This window comes from Lepisosteus platostomus, chromosome 3 (genome assembly GCF_059453375.1).
Source record: "Lepisosteus platostomus isolate fLepPlt1 chromosome 3, fLepPlt1.hap1, whole genome shotgun sequence".
Taxonomy (NCBI): domain Eukaryota; kingdom Metazoa; phylum Chordata; class Actinopteri; order Semionotiformes; family Lepisosteidae; genus Lepisosteus; species Lepisosteus platostomus.
The window spans coordinates 32,011,033-32,029,666 of record NC_142613.1 but is presented as its reverse complement, the minus strand read 5'-3'; the positions used below and the strand labels follow the sequence as shown (position 1 = coordinate 32,029,666).

The 18,634-nt window shown below is 38.2% G+C and overlaps 1 protein-coding gene across 3 annotated transcripts; it reads left to right on the top strand.

Moving 5' to 3' along the window:
* Positions 1-304: 304 nt before the first annotated feature.
* Positions 305-18,353, top strand: LOC148674738 (uncharacterized). 3 transcript variants are annotated; one of them, XM_088625255.1, is made up of 14 exons: positions 314-1,036; positions 1,626-1,857; positions 3,219-3,338; positions 6,469-6,588; positions 6,856-6,975; positions 8,908-9,030; positions 9,532-9,614; positions 11,044-11,169; positions 13,193-13,238; positions 13,750-13,928; positions 15,102-15,230; positions 15,569-15,680; positions 17,009-17,143; positions 18,179-18,353. In XM_088625255.1, exons 2-14 carry the CDS (start codon positions 1,626-1,628, stop codon positions 18,187-18,189), a joined length of 1,536 nt encoding a protein of 511 aa, XP_088481381.1. In that variant the 5' UTR covers positions 314-1,036; the 3' UTR covers positions 18,190-18,353. The 3 variants fall into 3 exon arrangements, 2 of the variants coding, with proteins under 2 accessions (XP_088481381.1, XP_088481382.1); XM_088625256.1 differs by having other exon boundaries at positions 317-1,036; positions 13,795-13,928; XR_015935383.1 differs by lacking the exon at positions 15,569-15,680 and having other exon boundaries at positions 305-1,036; positions 18,179-18,193.
* Positions 18,354-18,634: the final 281 nt, after the last annotated feature.

Here is an 18,634-nt window from a genome sequence, read left to right as displayed (position 1 = left end):
GCAACGTAATTAACACAACAGGATATACCTGTTAATACAAGATTAGGATGCTAAAATAGACCAGTCCTAGCTTCAGGAGATGCTATATATTTTTTAGCTATAACATTTATACTTATATGTGAGGGCAAATGATATTTTTTATTCATTCACTGATTTTGTCCTTAACATTTTTTTCTACAAAAAAGCAATTGAACTGATTAGTGCAAAATACAAACATAAATTCACAAAATTAAGGGATAACATAAGAAATAAGGGTGGAAATATGTCTGTGGCATTACCATGCTATACTACAAAAACAAATGACATCATAAATAAATACACATTAAAACAAACAATAGTCTTAGACATGCAACGATATATACAAATCTCGCTTTGCCCATATACGCTACCAATTCACGTAATCCGACAGCACGATACAAGACACAGTCTACGTTTAATATACCGTTAATACAAGAACAATAACAAACACTATGAACAGAGATACAAAGAAAAGAAGGCTAAAAAATGAACCTTTTGAGGGGACAGAGCAGACTCCGAGGGGATCTGATCCAAGTACTCTTGAAAGACATTTAATCCCAACCCAGTGAAATCGATCAATAGGTACAGAGAACCTCAAACCAGCGGAAAATAAATGGAAACAACTCTGTAAAACTGGATTTAAAACCGAGAACAGGAGACGCTTCTTTACACAAGGGGTTGTGGTAGTCTGGAAGAAGCTATCCAGCCAGCCATGTTAGTGAAGCCGGTACACTTGCTTCTCTAGTCAACAGCTGTGTGAATAACTTAAAATTAGATACTATAACCAGTACGGGTCCTTGTTTCTAAACCCTGTGTTCTTTTGTTTTCATTTTTTTATTTCTTCTTTGCTTGTTATGAGTCTTTTTCAATCAAACAATTTTGTAAACGTAATGTCAAGAGTATTGATAAGAAGATGAAGCCGAATTGTACCCTATTGGAGCATTGCTGGCCCGCTACTCCACCTGCTCCTTTGTGCAAACCGGGCGAGGTCCTGGAAGAGTGAAGTCACGTGATACAGGTGAGCGCCGTGGTGCTGGACCTGTCTGCAGGGTGTCGGGGAGTCTGAAGAACTATGCAGACCCGCTGTGAAAGGCACAGCTGCGACACAAACGGCAAGATATATTTTTTTAAGGAGCTCCTTTAAGAGCTTATGCACAGAAAGTTAAACTAAGGCACTTTCGTTTTATCAGTATCGTTGTTACCTGAGCTATGTGGAGCTTATTTTAATCAGAATATGCTTCAGAGCACATCAGCTCACCACTGTGAGCCACCGTAGAACAAAAACAGTCATAATTTAAATAGCACCTTGCATGCTGAAACTGTTGTTTATTCTCCGTTTTAACTTACAATTTGTATATTTCAATCGTGTAGCTGCTACATGTGCATCACTGAATCGTCAAAGTAATACTATTTACGTTGTGTACACCACTTTATAACTGATGTACTTTTAATGCGATGGGTTTATAATTTTTCTAAAGCCTGAACCAGATCTCTTAAATTTTACGTTCGTTCTACATTATAAACAAGTTAAAATAAAGCGCCGAGCTATTAAATACAATCACTTAACATAAAACCGCATATTATTGAGCTAAATCTTTTTATTTCAGATGGGAGGTGGACAAATTTGCGAGCGGTGCGCACAGCTACTGAAGGATTTCGTTGCTTTTGTGAGACGAATGTCGGCTGATCTTGCGCAGAAAGTCAGGGACTGTATAACGGCTATTTCGGAGTGTTGCTGCCTGCAGAGAGAGGCTACAGGGATCGGGAAACTGTACAAACCTGTACTCCGGCAGCACGAAAGAAAGGCAGCACAGGAGTTCCTGCAGCACCTGGACACAGGTAACCTAGCAGCACTGCCAGATTATGGGGAGCAGAATAGCTGCCCTTTATTTCATGAAAATAAAAGGCGCACTTTGTATCTGATACCTTTGTTAACGTCTCAGGAACTTTCATGTGTGTTGCCTTGTCTTAGGGTTTTTCTTAATTTAGCTATGTCAGTAACAAAACCGGTACTTTAATAAAGGTTTAAGATGTGTGGACTTGCCTTAATATATTGCCTTAATTTTAATCAGACCTTACATGAATCAGAACTGAGTAGTTTCATTTTTAGAAATAAATACATTTGAAAATGAACTTTGTGTAAAAATTAACACAACTCCTATAAGGGTCAAACATCCAAAGAAGAAGTAATATTATCCTATATTATACTGTAATTACTTTAGGCTTGTTTGCATCATAACAATGATGTATATAATCTCTTTGGATTGTCCCAGTTAAGGTGGAAGGTTTGTGGAAATGTAAAAGCACCCGAAAACATGTCCACAGTCTATTGAAACTTGGTCCTTGAACTAGACCATCCAGGGAGCCACAAGAGTATTGGAATGAGGTACAACATAGCATAATATGATGATTCCCAGATTGTCGCAGTGCAGCAACATACTTTTCTATTACAATCTGCAGCTGTTCTGTGATTCATTGGAGGGGTGAGAAAACGGCCTACTTCTAGCAGAAAGCCAACATTAAAAAAAAAAGATGATAAATATTTTAATCTAAATAATGTCCATACATTACAGTGACCAACCAGCAACTGTCTTGTTTAATAAACAAAATCTAATTGCAGTTATTCATTAACATACAGATTTAAAAGCATTAGTATCATGGGCCCTATTAAAATCCGCTTCATGTAACAGTTTTAAATGACGTTAATAGCAGTACCAGCAAAGACATAGTTTTTGTTGTTTGTTTGTTAGAGGGTTTTTTTTCCACTGTCTTGGGCAAAGTAAAAGCAGTTCATCCATTATCAGAAAGGTATTAACTCCTGGAAAGATTTGCGGCAACCCAGAACCTATACTGGAAGAGTAGGCTGAAGGCAAGGCGCGCGCATGGACAAATTCAAGATCCTAATTCGTCTCGCACATGTGTCTTCAGAATGAGGACAGAAACCCGAGGACCCAGGGAGAATCCACTTAGGCACAGAGAATGTGCTGACTCTACCAAGGCAGTGCCACAGCTTGGAAGTGACCTAAAGGCCCAAGAGTTGTGAGGCTGTAGCATTGACCACCATGTGTTTGTGCTGCCTGAATTCTTAATAGAACACAATTCTCAAGATGTTAAAACTAAAACACCCTTTGTTTCACTTTCAGGGAATTCTACTTGAAAATCATCTTTATAATTCTTATTTATATTTTATTTATTGTCAGGTACTGAAATACCACTCCTGGATAGCAAATGTCTGCAAGCCCTGAAGACTTTAGCAGTTTCTGAAAACTCTGACTTGCAGCGGTCAGCCGCGATCTACTATTTACACATTAGTCAACAGTGTAAGTATGTCAGGTTGCTTATGTATAAGTACAGCAAAATTGATGATAAAGGTAGTTATCTATGTTATGCGTAATCCACATTTTTAAAAGTTAACGGTAATTTAACCACACCTCATCCCCAAGTTACATAAGACTCGAGATGTGTAAATTTGACTTCAAGTAAAACCTTTCTCTCATAATAGATTTTCTAGTTCTAAAATGTTTACATTTGTTACATTAAATGTTCTGCGGCAATGAAGTAGCGCACTGTTGCTCTTTATGTAATGTGAAACTCACCACATGACATAAAGAGCAAATAGCGTGGCGAGTTCCTTTCACACATGAGTAGTGTTGAGTACGCAGTCATCATCAGCTTCCACCAGACCTTCGTTTTCTTCTCAGTCTTTTTTCTCAGGCATTGTGCGATGTTCTCTTTAGGTCATCTCACAGTTTCTCACTGTGACTTGTGAATAACCCATATTAAATCATATCAGCGAGTTTATAATTTGTTTCAATTACTATTTTCTGTATGCTGTTTAAATGTTTAAATGCTATATCCATCCATCTATTTTCTAGCCAATTCAGCCAGAACAGGTCTGTGGGGGAGCCAGAGTCTATTCTGGCAAGCAACTGGTTCAAGGCAGAATACACCCTGGATGGGATGCCAGTCGATCACAGGGCACACAGACACAAAGACACACATATTCACACCAGGACTAATTTTCCCCGATGCCAATTAACCTGCCAATATGTCTTTTGACTGTACCCGGAGAAAACCCATGCAAGCACAGGGAGAACATACAAACTACACACAGACAACACACCAAGTCCAGAATTGAACCCAGGGCCCCAGTACTGAGACGCAGCGATGCTAACCACTGTGCCACCCCAAAGTGTTCACTATCTTTAGTGTTTATTTTAATTATAGTATTTTCACATATTTTTTCATGTTTCAAGTGAAATGTTTTTATGTATTAATTATCAATTGTAATTCTCTGTACAGTATGTGTTCACTCAACAGCTAAGAACGGATTGCTACTGGCTTATTTAATATTGGATTATATAGACTTGTGAAACAGAGCCTTTACATAAATTGGGAGATGGGTGTGTAGTTCTTGAGAGACTGTCCAAAATTCTAATTTCTATGTTCTTACGTTTATATCTTGTTTACTGTGATTATGATTTTTATCCCCTAATCTTTAAGGCTGTAGTCACCTTTTAGGGTTTTTCTAACACGCTTTGAATTGTTTTAGGGTAACCCTTTTTCTGAGAGTGTGTTTGGGATTCAGCAATATGCCAGTACTAAAAGAAATAATGTTGTCTTGTTTTAGGTTTGTGTAAGTTTGAACAGAAGGTATTCAAATCAACAGGTTTCCATGGTTTGCTCTTCTGGTTATCATGCAAACCGCCCTCTCTTTTGGAGTGACAATCCCTGTGAACGGTTAGACTCAAAGTAGTATGGAAATCTAAAACAAAAATATCTTCATGTGAAGTTGGAAGTTTTTTTTCTTCTAATATTATGGAAAAAAATATATGGTGGACCTCCTCTATATAGTGTGTTAAAACGCCTTCGCCTTTTTAAGTCATATTTGAAATTAAATTTCCTTGTTGGGTGCTTAAATTTTAAATTACTTAAAAAAAAATCTTGTTGTATTTAGTATTGCCTTAAGTTTAGAAATACTTAACTCATCAGCTTATGAACTCATCAGTGTTCAAGCACCTTACAGAACCGTACAAAAGTCTGGAACTGGTCCATGCTTCCTGAATAGGTGCTTATTGTCTTTACTAAAACATGAATGCAGTTGTGGGACTTCAAGACAGCAGTTTACCAGTCACTGGTGTTCTGATTTTAACCAAAGCATGCTGGGTGCACAGTCTGGTCTGAAGACGTACGTGGTAGCCTGAAGTTGAATGCTTACCTTTTCAAGTATTGACTGTGTACTTTGTGATAGAGACAGCTTGTTTGTGATTGTTACAGGCATTTATTTTGTCTAATCTCCCAGAGTTGTAGGCAACTCTGTATATTACTGAAGGTTTCAACACCTGAGAATTCGTGAAACGAGTTTGCAGGAAATGTTAATATGCTATTTTTAGTTGTCCTTTCACTGCCACTTGAATCCACTGTGGCACCATGATGATCAGACTGTTCCTCCTTTGTTTTAGCCGAGGTTCACAAGGAATAACTTGCAATAAGAAACTGCGCTGAAGAGTGCTTGTTGAAGAGTTAGGCAGAAAAAGCTTTGGCTTAACTCACCTGGCTGAGGGCCAATCATAAGGCCGTAGGATATTGAAGTTAGGCCCCTAAAGAAACAGACCAAGTGAGCCCTCAAACTACAAGTGCAGAATGAAGAATTAAAGCGAGAGAAAAGTGCATGCACCAACTTTCTCAAAGAAATATTAGGCATTATATTTTGGAAACTGGAGAGTAAGTCTGCCATTTAATCTGTGTAATGGGGTATATAAGTAGCACATATTGGTTCCAGGTAGTACCCAGTTAACAAGAGGCTGATACTGTGTTGGGAGCCTCTGCATTTGTTCCACTGGCATCGCTGGATGCTGTCCTGCCTTCACATTTATATGGAGCTTTCTATCTCCTGTACCCAACCAATGAGGAGGCTGCTTGATAGGTTCTTGGTGTGCTGCCACTGATGCAATCAAATCCTTGTTGTATGATTTTGCTGTTTGACTTTATTTTATGAGTTTTTTGGTAGAAACCTACCTTTAATGGTGGAGTGTGTGCGGTGCCATTTTGGGAGATGAGGAGAAATGATTCTGTAAAATTAAAAAAGGAAACGTGCTGTAAGCAATTACCAAAAAATAAATAAAATTACAATGCTGACATGTACACGTTTTAAAAGTTTACCACAAAAACAAATCAGAAAAAAATAGTAATAAAAAATCAAGCATATACCACAGCACATAGTAAATCATTTGTTTATTCCATGCTGAAAAGAAAAGAGAGAAAACACAACTTTTCAGCTGTGAAGCCTTCTTCAGGTATTACTTGTTCCTTTGCAGACTGCGCATGCTGACGCAGCTACCCACCTGAACTAGTAAATCATATTCTTAAAATCTTTGCCTAGGGATCAATATCTCATGGAAATACGGGTTCTTAAAAGTAAAATTCAGAATGGATTATTTTCTTTTCCAGTGAAAACCCCTTTGCCCACAGAGTTTCTGGAGCCTTACAATGCGTTGCTGCAGTCTAGCGATCTGGAGGTGCAGAGAATCGCTTCCCTTTCTCTTGTCAATCTTCTGGTGGAGGAGAACGGTAAGAGCGAGACCCTCAGCACTTTGAAAGGCAGGTGATTCCTTCCGCACTGCCTCGGTTTCCTGTCTTTACCATTAGGCTTTCAAATACCACTGAAGATTCATCCAAGAAGTACATTCTTATTTTATGTAGAACGATGTGTATTTTTCCGCGTAGCAAGTCATAAACTGGACTTTGCATAGTCCGTCCACTATCATGAATCCTAAATCTTTACAGATTCTATGATGCATGGAGTTTAGTGTCAGCTGGAATTTTTGGTTGTTTCAGTGGACAAAGAGCTGGTTGTTGAGCTGGACATGGTGGATCCTATCTTGGAACTGCTCCAGTCTGGTGATCATACAGTGCAGTGCAACTCCTGTGCATGTGTGGCCACATTGGCAACTTCAGGTCTGTATGATTTAATATAATCTGGCACAATTTTCAATGTACAACTGATACAGAATTTTCAGGCTGAACTGAGGGATCTCGGTTAACTTTTCGTTGGCTATTTTATTTGCTCTTTAGACTTTTTGAGTCTCACTGGATTTGTTTTCGGTAGTGCACACCACATTGCTTGCCAAAAGTTTTGGGACAGTAAAGTCTAAACTGACGTTTTCATTCTGATCATGACAAGAAATGAAATCACTGATTTACTAGACAATTTTTGTCAATTGTCCTAAGTATTTTATTTTTAATTGACAGAAAGTTAGTTCAGCTCTTCCCAAAAATGCTGAGACAGTTGTCTGACAGGTGACAGGTGTTGGTCTGGAGTTTTTGTTGGGTAATTAGACTATAAAAGAACGGCAGACCTCCTCTCAGTCTGTCTCACTTGGATTTCTGTATTTTCTAACTGAAAGTCAAAATGAGAACTGAAGAGCTTTGTTAAGGAAAATAATGCAATTTCCAGGTGTTTGATTTTGAAGAGGCTGAATCAAAATCATGGCACAGAAACTTCACATACCGAAACCAACAATCTGGAGTGTATGAAATAAGAAAAAACGACTTAACATAGTTAGCATTACATGTACAGGGTTACATCCTACGTTCATTTAAGTACTATGGATTTGGATTATTTGTTAACATAGTCCCTCAAATGTGTGTCTGTCATGTTATCTTTCTTTAAAACAGATCATGTACATTGTTTGCCTGTAGGTTCTGCTGTCTTGTCTTTGGTGAAAACATGTATGAGATATTAATTTAGTATTTGTTGTGCCCTTTTTATCACCCACAACTAAATAATTGCTTTACTTCACACACATCTCCAGTTAGTACTTTAAAAATAATCCCTTTTAAAGGCTTCAGCTGTATTTTTTTTCATTTGGGAGACAGTTTCCTAGATTTTCAGTATTGATTTAAGTATAACCAAATTTGTTCATTGATTCCAAGAGACTATAGGTGTTTGTTGTCCATGAGGGCCAGGTTGTATATGGTATATGAACTGATGTTTTAGTCCGTTTTGTCGATAGCCCATTTTGTGATACAGATGTAGTTAGCAACAATTGCAAATATCCATTTGTGCATTAGTGGAAACTGTATTTCAGCACATAGGATGTAGGTATGTCAACGTGATCTCCATGTAACACAGCAAGCTTTCTGTTTCCATTTTCAGAAAAGATGTTGAGAATAATACTGTGTTATCAGTTTAGACATTTGAGTACAAGCTTATAAACTACTACAACAGAGCACCAAAAATTTGATGTTGAAAAGGGGCATAGTGAAATTAGCATAACAATTTCATTCCCGAAGAGCGAAAAGGATAAACAGGCACTGCAAAACTTTTTTTTTCTAAGGTCTGTCCTGGACATTGTCTGTCTGGCCATGCTCTCTCAGCACTCTTTCTCAGGCTCAGGTGTCTCTTGCAGAGTCCAGGTGTGCAGCGCGGCTGGTTGGCACACCTGCTAGAAAGGGTGCACACTTCTAAATAGAGAGGAGAGCAACCGTCAGGTATTAAGGTCGTGGGGAGGGACAGCTGTCTCCTCTCAGACGGTAAATTAGCTGATTACCTGTCTCAGTCTGCCACCACACAAATTGCATTATTTTATCAATTAATGAAATTTATGCAGGTAAGTAGATAGTGAGAATTCCATTAAATGTGTTGGTACATCTGTGTCTTTATTCCAATTAAGGAAACTCCCTGGGGATCAGGACCAATTGACACCTGATCGAACGTGCTGAGCTCACATTCCATTCCTCGTCACGCTGGCACCATAGGGTGCATCAAAAGACAGTCAAGAAAATAACTGCTTTTTGTTGTGTGTTTTTGTTGTGCTGCACAATGCGAGATCATCCCTGTTTGACCAACTTTGAGTGTTTATTAACCACTCCTGTTCTTAATTTTAGATTCAAACAGAGAAGCGATTGTGTCTGCTGGTGGAGTATTGCCAGTTCTCGTTCTCACAAAGTCTTATGACCCAAGAGTCCAGCAGAATGCTGTTGGGGCCATTCTGAACCTCACCAGATCAGGTAACGTTTCAAGTACTCCTCTTAGAGAGGACTATAGGTTTTGGTATTTCATGCTGTATGTATTATAAATTATACATATTTTTAAAAATGTTTTTGATTATCTAACAATGTAGGAAAAGAAATGGTAAATGCTGAATAATATACTGTACAATGCTATATGCCATTTTTTTAACAGTTTTCAACGATTTGGAAATATTTATACTTTGGAATTTGAGCTAATGGTTTTATATAATGTTAAACATTAGCATCTTTACTCATTTAATCATGTGCTGCATTGTAGAGCTTGGTACAGGAACATGTTTATATTCAAAATGTAATACTGCATTTACACATATTGTAAGTATTAGTATCTTTAAAAGATACACCTGGGCTTAATTCCTCATTTAATATTTGCATTTCAGGTCCCATTCACTAAACAAATTTAATGTTTTTTTTTTCATGTCTGCTACTCAGTAACCTTTTTTTAGCGTGACTTTTGCAATTATGTATTTTGTGTGCTAGAGAGCTCTTTAAGCGTGCTGTGTCGAGAAGGTGCTCTTCCTGTGTTGGCACTCCTCCTGCAGTCTGCCGACTCAGAGATTCAGGTAAATAACTCACACCCTTTCCTTTGCTCCCCATGTCCCTAGAAAGCTGCCATTAAGTATGGGGTTGATAACAGGTTTTCTTTTTTTATTAGTAGATTGGTCCAAGTTTGATTTGACGTGGGCCCAGGTAAAAAAAGAGGAATCCAGGTCTGTTGTTTGTTAACAGTGCTGTAAAGTGACGTGAAAATGGTTAATCAATTATCCCAGCACTTTTTAGAGATGCTGGTGAAGTCAAGTGAGGGAAAGAAAGATTAAATGAGTGTGTTGAGAATATGGTTATTATGGACATTATATTTAATAGCATGTTTAGAATACTCATATGACCACAGGTGTCAGTAATGATGCAGGAGCAGGCAGCATTTGAGTTTGCTTTCATCCAGGACTCATTGTTTTCCTTTGCACATATACTTATGGAAGAAAGAAACGTAACATTTTATGGAATGAGAATACTATAGTTATTGCTTATGTACTTTCACAAAAAGTTGTCAATTTGTTTGATGCCCTCTGACCAGCAAAACAGTTTGTACAGTGAGGCATTGCAACTTACCAGTCCCACGAAAGCTCGTTAGGTGCACTTTTACCCAACGAGGTCCAGGTGGAACAATGCCTGATTAGGTCACCTTTAAAAAAGCCTTAATTCAAAGCATAGGCCACTGCAAGAAAAAGGCCACACTTTTTTCTGTGCATTCCTTAATGCCTCGATTGTCAACAGAAGCAAAGGAGAGGGCCATTGGCATGCTGTCGCATGCAGGCATGTCATGTGCTAGCGTTGCCAGACACTATGGAGTAAGCTGCTCCACTATGTACTGACTTCAGAGAAGGTTTCAGCAGACTGGCAGGACAGATGATCGTCCAAGATCCGGTTGGCCTAGAGTGACTACACCAGAGTGGACCAACACATCAGACAGGTCCTTCTGAGAGATCGTTTCAGATCTGCCACCTGTACTGCTGCTGAAACTGCTGGCAGACAAAATGCCCGCATCAGTGACAGGACAGTAAGGCTCCAAGCTGCTGGCCTTAGAGCAGGACGACCTGTCAGAGGCCCTCTGCTCACACCTCCTAGACATAACACCCGACCGGCTTGGGCCAGACAGAGGTCCTTTTCATGGATGAGTCACTCTTCAGCCTGTTCCATGCAGATGGGAGGGCCAGAGTATGGAAGAGGCGGTGTTGCATTTCTTTTTTCCATCAGTATATATTTTAAAGAAAGGTAGCGAGAAGGAAAGTTATTTCCAGAAACTCCCTCTGTATGCTTTTAAAAAAATATATTGAATGTTTAATATATTTCATTTGTATTGGTCTATTTTATGATTTGTCATAAAAAAATCAAACACCTTTGACTTTTATTTATTTTACTTTTGACTTTTGGTTAGGAAGACTCAGCTCAGAAATACACTGTTACCTATGTTAACTATGTTTTTGTCTGCAGTACTACAGCTGCTCTGCTCTAACTAACATTGCTACCAAGCCAGAGTACCACCATACCATGCTGCAGATAGGGGACTGTTTCCTGCTCAAAGCCCTGCTTTCTCTCATGTCTTCAAGCGTTCAGAAGGTACTGGATGACATATTCCTTTTTTTAGCAATTTAACATCTCAAAAAGACTCAGTTTCAAAGACTCTTCATATCTCTTTGGCTGATCGTATCTTATGGTGATGTCAATCATTAAGATGTAGAAGACACCCAGACACTGCCTACGTCATGGAGAAAACCGATTAGGGACACCTTGAGGCCAATGGTGACATTGAAATAGTTCCAGAATTTAGTGGTTGAGAGAATTTAAGTGATAATGTAAACGTGGCAAAAGGTTTTGTGGTTAGAGAAGAAAAAATTGAACGTTTTGATCTAATGCAAGTAATTTAATCTGATGCAAATCCAGCATCATGCATTACATCAGTTAATACCATTCCAACCGTCAACAAATGGTGGTGGCAACATTGTCATCAGATGGTACTAGGAATATTGTCAAGACTGGTGGAAACATACACTGCTATCAAAATTTTATTTGTGCTGTATACTCAAGCAATTCAGATTTGAGATGAAAAGGTGAAGCAAAAGTACGGAATTTCACCATTTATTTCTGGGTATTTCCATATCTTGTCCTGTTTTATGATAATAGCGCTTTTTGTGTTAAATCGCCCAATTTCAGGTGAAATTATTGAGACAAATTAATGTAAAGTAAATTAGATTATTATTGTGCACTCAATAACTGCATCATGCCTGCGACCCATTGACCCATTGCTACAGCTGTCTTTTCATCTCAAATCTGAATTGCTTGAGTATACAGCAAAAATAACTATTTGGATTTCACTATCCCAATAGTTATGGAAGGCATTGTAAAGTAGTACTGCCAAATTGTAGAGGCAAACCTGCTTCAGACCTAAAACTAGACAAAATCCTCCTTCAGAACGACAATGACCCAAAGTACAGGATGAAGTTACACTGGAGAGGCCTACGGTGGCTCAGTCAATGTCCTGACTTATTATCTTATTGTGAATCTGTGGAAAGACTTGAAAATTGATAACTATGAGTGAATCCCAGGATCCTTGAGACAGCTTGAGGAAATCTGCCAAGAAGACTGGACAAAAATTACACTAAATTGGTGTGTAACGTTGGCAGTGTCTGGCAGCTTGGAGAACAGTTTATAATAATAATAATAATAATAATAATAATAATAATAATAATAATGTTTCTTTATTAGCCCTATACAATTTCTTGCATTAGGAATTCATCTTTTCGCATACCCCAGCTTTTCTCCATGGAGACACAGACACAGACAGGGAGAGAAGCTTGGGGTCAGAGCGCAGGGTCAGCCATTGTACAGCGCCCCTGGAATAGACCCGGACTGCTTGGTCACAGGGTTGGAAAAGTCAGATTGACAGTTGGATGGAGAGGAAAGAGGAGCCAGTTAGTTCACCAATGAAAAATGAGAGCTAGCTTTTAAGGTGCAACATCACAGCTCGTGATTGGTTGGTCCACGTTTCCACCCTGTGGGTCCCTCTGGTGTATCTGCCTTGGGTTTGAGGACGGTGACCTTGGACCTGTGTTATAGGGAGAAACAGACTACAGACTCTCTGCAGCCCATTTCCACTATACATCATTAGATGGTTCAGCACTGGATGCAATTTTATGATGTCGCTTATCATAGGGGCCTCTAAGCTACATTCTGCTCCATTTACACAGAGGCCCAAGCTGCTTGGTCAATGCAACCCAAAGATTATTAGAAATCTTAATTCTAAGTAAAATAACATGCCTTGCCGCTACACGTTTTAGTTGTTCTAATAAAACAATATATACAGTACACTCCTTGTATAAAACCATCATTTGCCTATCTAATAACATCAGAGTATTATCAGATGCATTCAATTATAGGAAGCATTCCTGTAATATATACATACTCTTTTTTTTTGCACATAAACAAAAAGTTTAGCCATAACACCCTCTCATTTGTATTATGTGAGCCAAGCTCTGCATTTTAATGAACTATCATGAGTCTTAATCGTAAATTAAGATTTAAGATTAGGTATATTTTAGGTCTCTGTGAATTAATCATTATAAAATTTTCTCAATTTAAACAGAATTCCTGTCAAGCTTGCAGGTGCCTCAGGAACTTGTGTGTGAAAGGTAAATCAATCGATTTTATGTAAATTAGCAAGTATCTTGTTTCTGTTTATGGTGACATTGCAGTGCTCAGGATAAGTCTGAGTTGATAACAAATTTACTTGGATTTCTTATATCCACACAATTTCAAAACCACACACACAGCAGACATGACAGGTAAAAAGTATTGTTACCATGTCTTTCCATTCTTAATTGCTCACTGAAGTGGTGAAGGGTATGAAAAATTCAAGTACTGACTAGAATAAGAGTGCAGTATATATAATTCAAGTAATGTTGAATACTACAACCTCACTTCTCTTTGTATAAAAGAGTGACAGTCTTATAGTTTGCAAAGGCAAGTCCATAAATTCTGCTGATCAGGGGAGTCTTAGCCCATTAACTTGATTATTGTGAAACGATTTACAATACCAGATGAGGATGGTTTGTTCTTGAGCTGGAGATAAATGAGTTAGTTTGCCTTTTTGAATGTTTCATACTGAAGCGCACAGGTGTGAAAAGCTTTTTTTCCCCAAAGTCTGGCTTTTATGTAGTGTTTCTATCTGGGTCTCCCTCATGCCAGTGAGCACACAGGAGGAGCTGGTGTCTCTGGGCTGTGTCCCTCGGCTCAGAGACATGCTCCGGTCCTCCACAGAGCCTGTGGCAGAGGCTGCCGTCACATTGCTCTGTGCCTTATCAGAGACCTCACCCAACAGGGTAAGCAAATCACCTCTTCCTCTTATTATAGCAATACAGTTTTCCAATATTTACATCATTGGTGATGTAGTGAAGAAATTATGAGATAATGAGAGCTAAGAGCTGAAGGCTTGAAATTTAGTCTGTAGTCCCTCATGTCCACCCTCAGATTTAATTAATACTGCTTTGTCTCTTCAGCCAATCGGTAATTTGATTTCTTAGTTCAATGTACAGGCAACATCCACTGAAACCTAACAGTTAGTTGTTAAAAAGTCCCTGGATTAAAAATAAACCTTCAACTGTAAGCTTCTCATGTAGACTTCATAGAACTGGAGGTAATGTTGCATTAGCCTGCAGGCACTCACTGAGTTAATCATTATTAACTTTGTGGATAATAGCTTATGCAAATGTTATTGGCAGAGTTTGCTGTTGTATAACTATGAGGTTGTGAAACCTCATTTAGGTTCATTAAGACAGCATTGGTATTTGATTAGGATTCCTAACAAAACAAGTTTTTAATGGCCTAACTTTTATAATGTGTTGTTCAAATGTATATTTCTTTCTTAATTTTGAGTATATGGTAAATATACTTAAGGGGAAGATTGCTTGTTATTCTCAAATAAGAGCAACTGTAATTGGAGCTACACTGCAGTGCAGCAGTGCATTCATCTTTGGATGGTATTATTTTACATGGTTACCTACCCTCACAATGTAGAGATATCCAATAGCATCCTGTCATTGTCTGGACCACTGGAATTTGGGGACTCAGTGAATTTTATGGTTCATGGTCTATACAAGCTAGAAATTGAAGCACTTTCACCTGTGGCAGGACCTTAGGCATCTGGCTCTCACTGCTGTTCCTGAGGAAGTTTATTTAAGGTGAACACCCGGCTTGAATATATGTGCAACAGCAGAAACATACTGTACGTGCAAAGGGGAAACAAGGGCTCTGGCAGGATACTAGAGGGCACCTATGTTTTGTAGTTAACTTTAAAGATTTAGGTTAATGAATAAGTATTTAAGCACATTAGGATACTTGGGTTTTGTGCTTGAAGTTTAGAGAAAAACAGTGGGTTTTTATAATTACAAAATTAATTATTAGGTCATCATGGGGTACACAACAGCGCTCACTGTTTGAAGGAAGAATCATTACACTATTTGTAACTGTTTTTTCCCATGGGGCTTTTTTTTCAGGAAGTCATAGTGGAAGAGGGTCTTTTGAAGACTCTTGGAGAGCTACTTCTTCATCACAAAACCAACTCTACTGTCCTGAGTCACAGTGCCATCACAATACACAACCTGAGTCTCAGTGACAATGCTCAGGTAATACAGAGCTCAAGGACACTTGTAAGACACCCTGAAGCTCTCTTGGAAGACTTTATATTATAAGGCTCTAAAAAAATTACATTTTATTTATAGCTCTACTGTTGCCTAGAAAATATATAAAAGGTACATTTTTACTGTATCTCAGCAGCTACAGTACAAGAAGAAGAGAGTTTGTCTAATTCTATAGGTAGAACACAAAAAAAAATTCCAGACATTGCTGAAACAGGTTGAAAGCTAGTTGTTATAATATGTTTTATACATTTTACAAATTGAATTATTTGGATCAACTGCCTTATTAACAGCACAGTTATCCTGGCTTCTTTTCACTTATCTAGGTTGTGATTGACAGTGGGTGTTTGAACGGATTGCTTCAGGCCCTTGTTTCTGCTGATACAGAAGAAGCCCTACTTTGTGTGACTGCATGTTTAAATAAATTCATAAGAATAGGTAATTAAAAAAACTTCATTCTGAATCTGTATAAACACTATAATGTTATGCTATAATCTATAAACTAATTTTAATTGTTAATAAATAACTACACAGAAGTAGTTTGCTACCTGCCTAAAGAGGTGCAATTGACTTTTCATAGCCTTTAAAATGTTATTTAGGCTGATACCTTCACCTTGTACAGTATGGTAATTATATGTCTGATAAACTGATTAGTTTATGTGACTTACAATACTTTGATAAAATATGACAACAGTAGCATATGGGTCAATATATTATTTTGCTCAGCACAGTAGATCATCAAAGTATGTATTTCCTAGAAGTTAATCACAAACAAAAACATAAGCAGGCTTTTTTAAATGTAGGACTGGAAGTTCCTTTTTTCTTTTCTACTCTTCAATTTGGTACAGACAATTAAGTTCTGACACAGTTCTTGAATGCTCCTGAATGAGATGTCCAGGCAGCTTGCAGACATTCTGAGAGATGGGCCTCTTCAAGCTATCCACCTCTATTCACACTGCAAGCCAGGACCATTAATGTGGAGGACGAGGCTAAGTGTGGTTTGCAAGTAAAGGACAATGCTGCTATGCTGCATGCTAAGGAATCCCTTACTGCACTCAGCCTATTCCTAGCAACACTCTGACAATTGTCCACTGCCCCTAAGGGCTCCCAGCCATAGCAAATGCATGGTCTAAGTCTGGCATTTAGTAGGTGAAGTTGGTACTCCCAGCTGAAGCTCTGGCAAAATGAGTCAGTGTACATCCAGACAAACAATATAAAGTAAAAAAACACAGAACAAAGAAACACAGAAATTTAGGTTAATGTGAATAAGCCTTGTTAGCCCAGACTTTTTAAAGAGTTAAAACTCTTGGAATTGAAGAGTTAGGCAAAGTTCCTTTATGTTAAGAAAGCAGAACGATGAAAGCATGGAGCACACCTATTGTTCACCAGTGACAGTTTGTAGTTTTCACAGACAGCAGGACATCAGAATTTACAGTACATTAGGTGTTGGTGTTTAAATTATTCCTACACTGTTCCTTTACATCAATGTATTATTGTTAATATACAGTATATTTAGTTCTTGTCTAAACATGACATTTAAGGTAACGCAAGAGGTTGACTTGGGATGTGCTTGGATTGTAAAAAGCCCTTGAAAATGACTATTTTAGAGCAAAAGACACTGCATTTGTTCTGTTCCCTAGATGGCCATAGAAATAAACTTTAGTACTGTATACTGTACATTGACATCTTGTCATTGCTGGTGTTCCTTGGAAACGAGGGGTCCTGTGTCTGCAGTCTGTTTAATTATGTTTCTTCTTTGAATTTAGAATTACTGAAATCGCACATATGTGAGAAACTGACTGCTGAATATATCTCACGTCTGAAGAGTTTGGAGGTTCAGAAGGAAAATGATGAACTTTCCCTCAATTCGGCATCCATTATCAGACAGCTGGAGTTACAAGGTAATGTTTTTATATCTCTGTCTAATATGAACTCAGTAATGTTCATTACCATTAATGCATAGAAAGCATTTATACTTTCAGGTTTTGGGAATAAAATATGCCTTCAAAATTTAAAAATGAATTGTGTGCTATAGCAAAGGTATTTACTGTGGTCAAGCACATACAGTACATTATATTACATTGGTGCAGTAGTGAGTGCATGTAATCCTGTCTGCTTGTTGTACTAGGTTTTTTCTAGCTTTGATTTTTGCCTAAGCTGAACTGAGTTAAGGTGGTTTTGTGTTGTTAACAATTCGTCCTAACTGGTTGAGGTGGAAGTATCATCAGAGTGTGCAGATGTTTTTTTTTGTATTTTGAACTACAACAGTGTCAAAAGCAGGTGATACAGGTAGAAAAATTAGAAATACCTTGGGTTCCTTAGAAGGAAATCGCTCTAATCAAGTGGATAGGAGAATCCTCAGCTATTAGAAACCTGGAGGATTTATCAGGACCCAAGGGGTCCTTTGCTCTCTTTTTACTTCTTGTTTTAATTCTGTAAAGCTTTTGAGTCTGATGTTGAATCAGCTGGTTTCAGGTGTTAATGAAACAGTACCTGTAAAGCCTGTAGACCTTCAGGGATGAAATTGCCTTTCCTTACCACAGACATTGACTGGCTCACTTCCCACTGATCTGTGTAGTCCCTTTAGAGCTGTGATCTGGTCCCAAGTCCCATTTTTAGATTTCAGTCTTAATGACCCACTACCTGAATTGATTTACTTGACTTGTGTTCATTGCAACTCATCCAGAGCTTTCCAGTCTCCCTTGAGGAGCACAGGTTCCATATAAAAACCTGCAGGGCAGTTAATTTGTGCTGGGCTAAACAAATGCAGGCTCAGTGCATTACACCAGGGGGAATATGTCCATATGTGCACTCGAGGAGACCGAGATGGAGGCTTGCTTGCCTTCTCCCTGCAAAAGATGGTGTGAGGGAATTTTCTTCAGTAATCTTAAGGGGAAGTTGATACTGCAGTTTATTGATTGTACCATTTTTTGCAGAGGAGACCTAAAACCAAAACTGACTTCCCTGACAATCCAGAAGAGAGTACATTGCTGATTAGTGGTGATCAACATGAAACACTTTTTTCAACTCCTTGTTTTTATTCTTTGTTTTATTGTAGTATTATTAATTAACAAACCCTGCACAGTTTCTATTAAAGAGAACTTAAAAAGATTTCATTGTTTTGTCTGTTTTGTCATGTCCTTGTATGTCATATTATATGATATTAGTGTATATGTGCTCATTTCTGGCTAACAAGTCTGCATGCCTCTCCCACTTATACTTTCTGAATATTGGGACATATTTGGTTCCTCAAAGGAGAAAGGTAAGAGTTGTACAGACACTAATATAAAACTACTCAAGCCAGGAGGAAGAGATCCCCTGCTCCAGATTCAGGATCATAAAACTGGGGTCAGAAAATTGAGAGGGCATGTTGGGTCTGAAATTTAAAATAT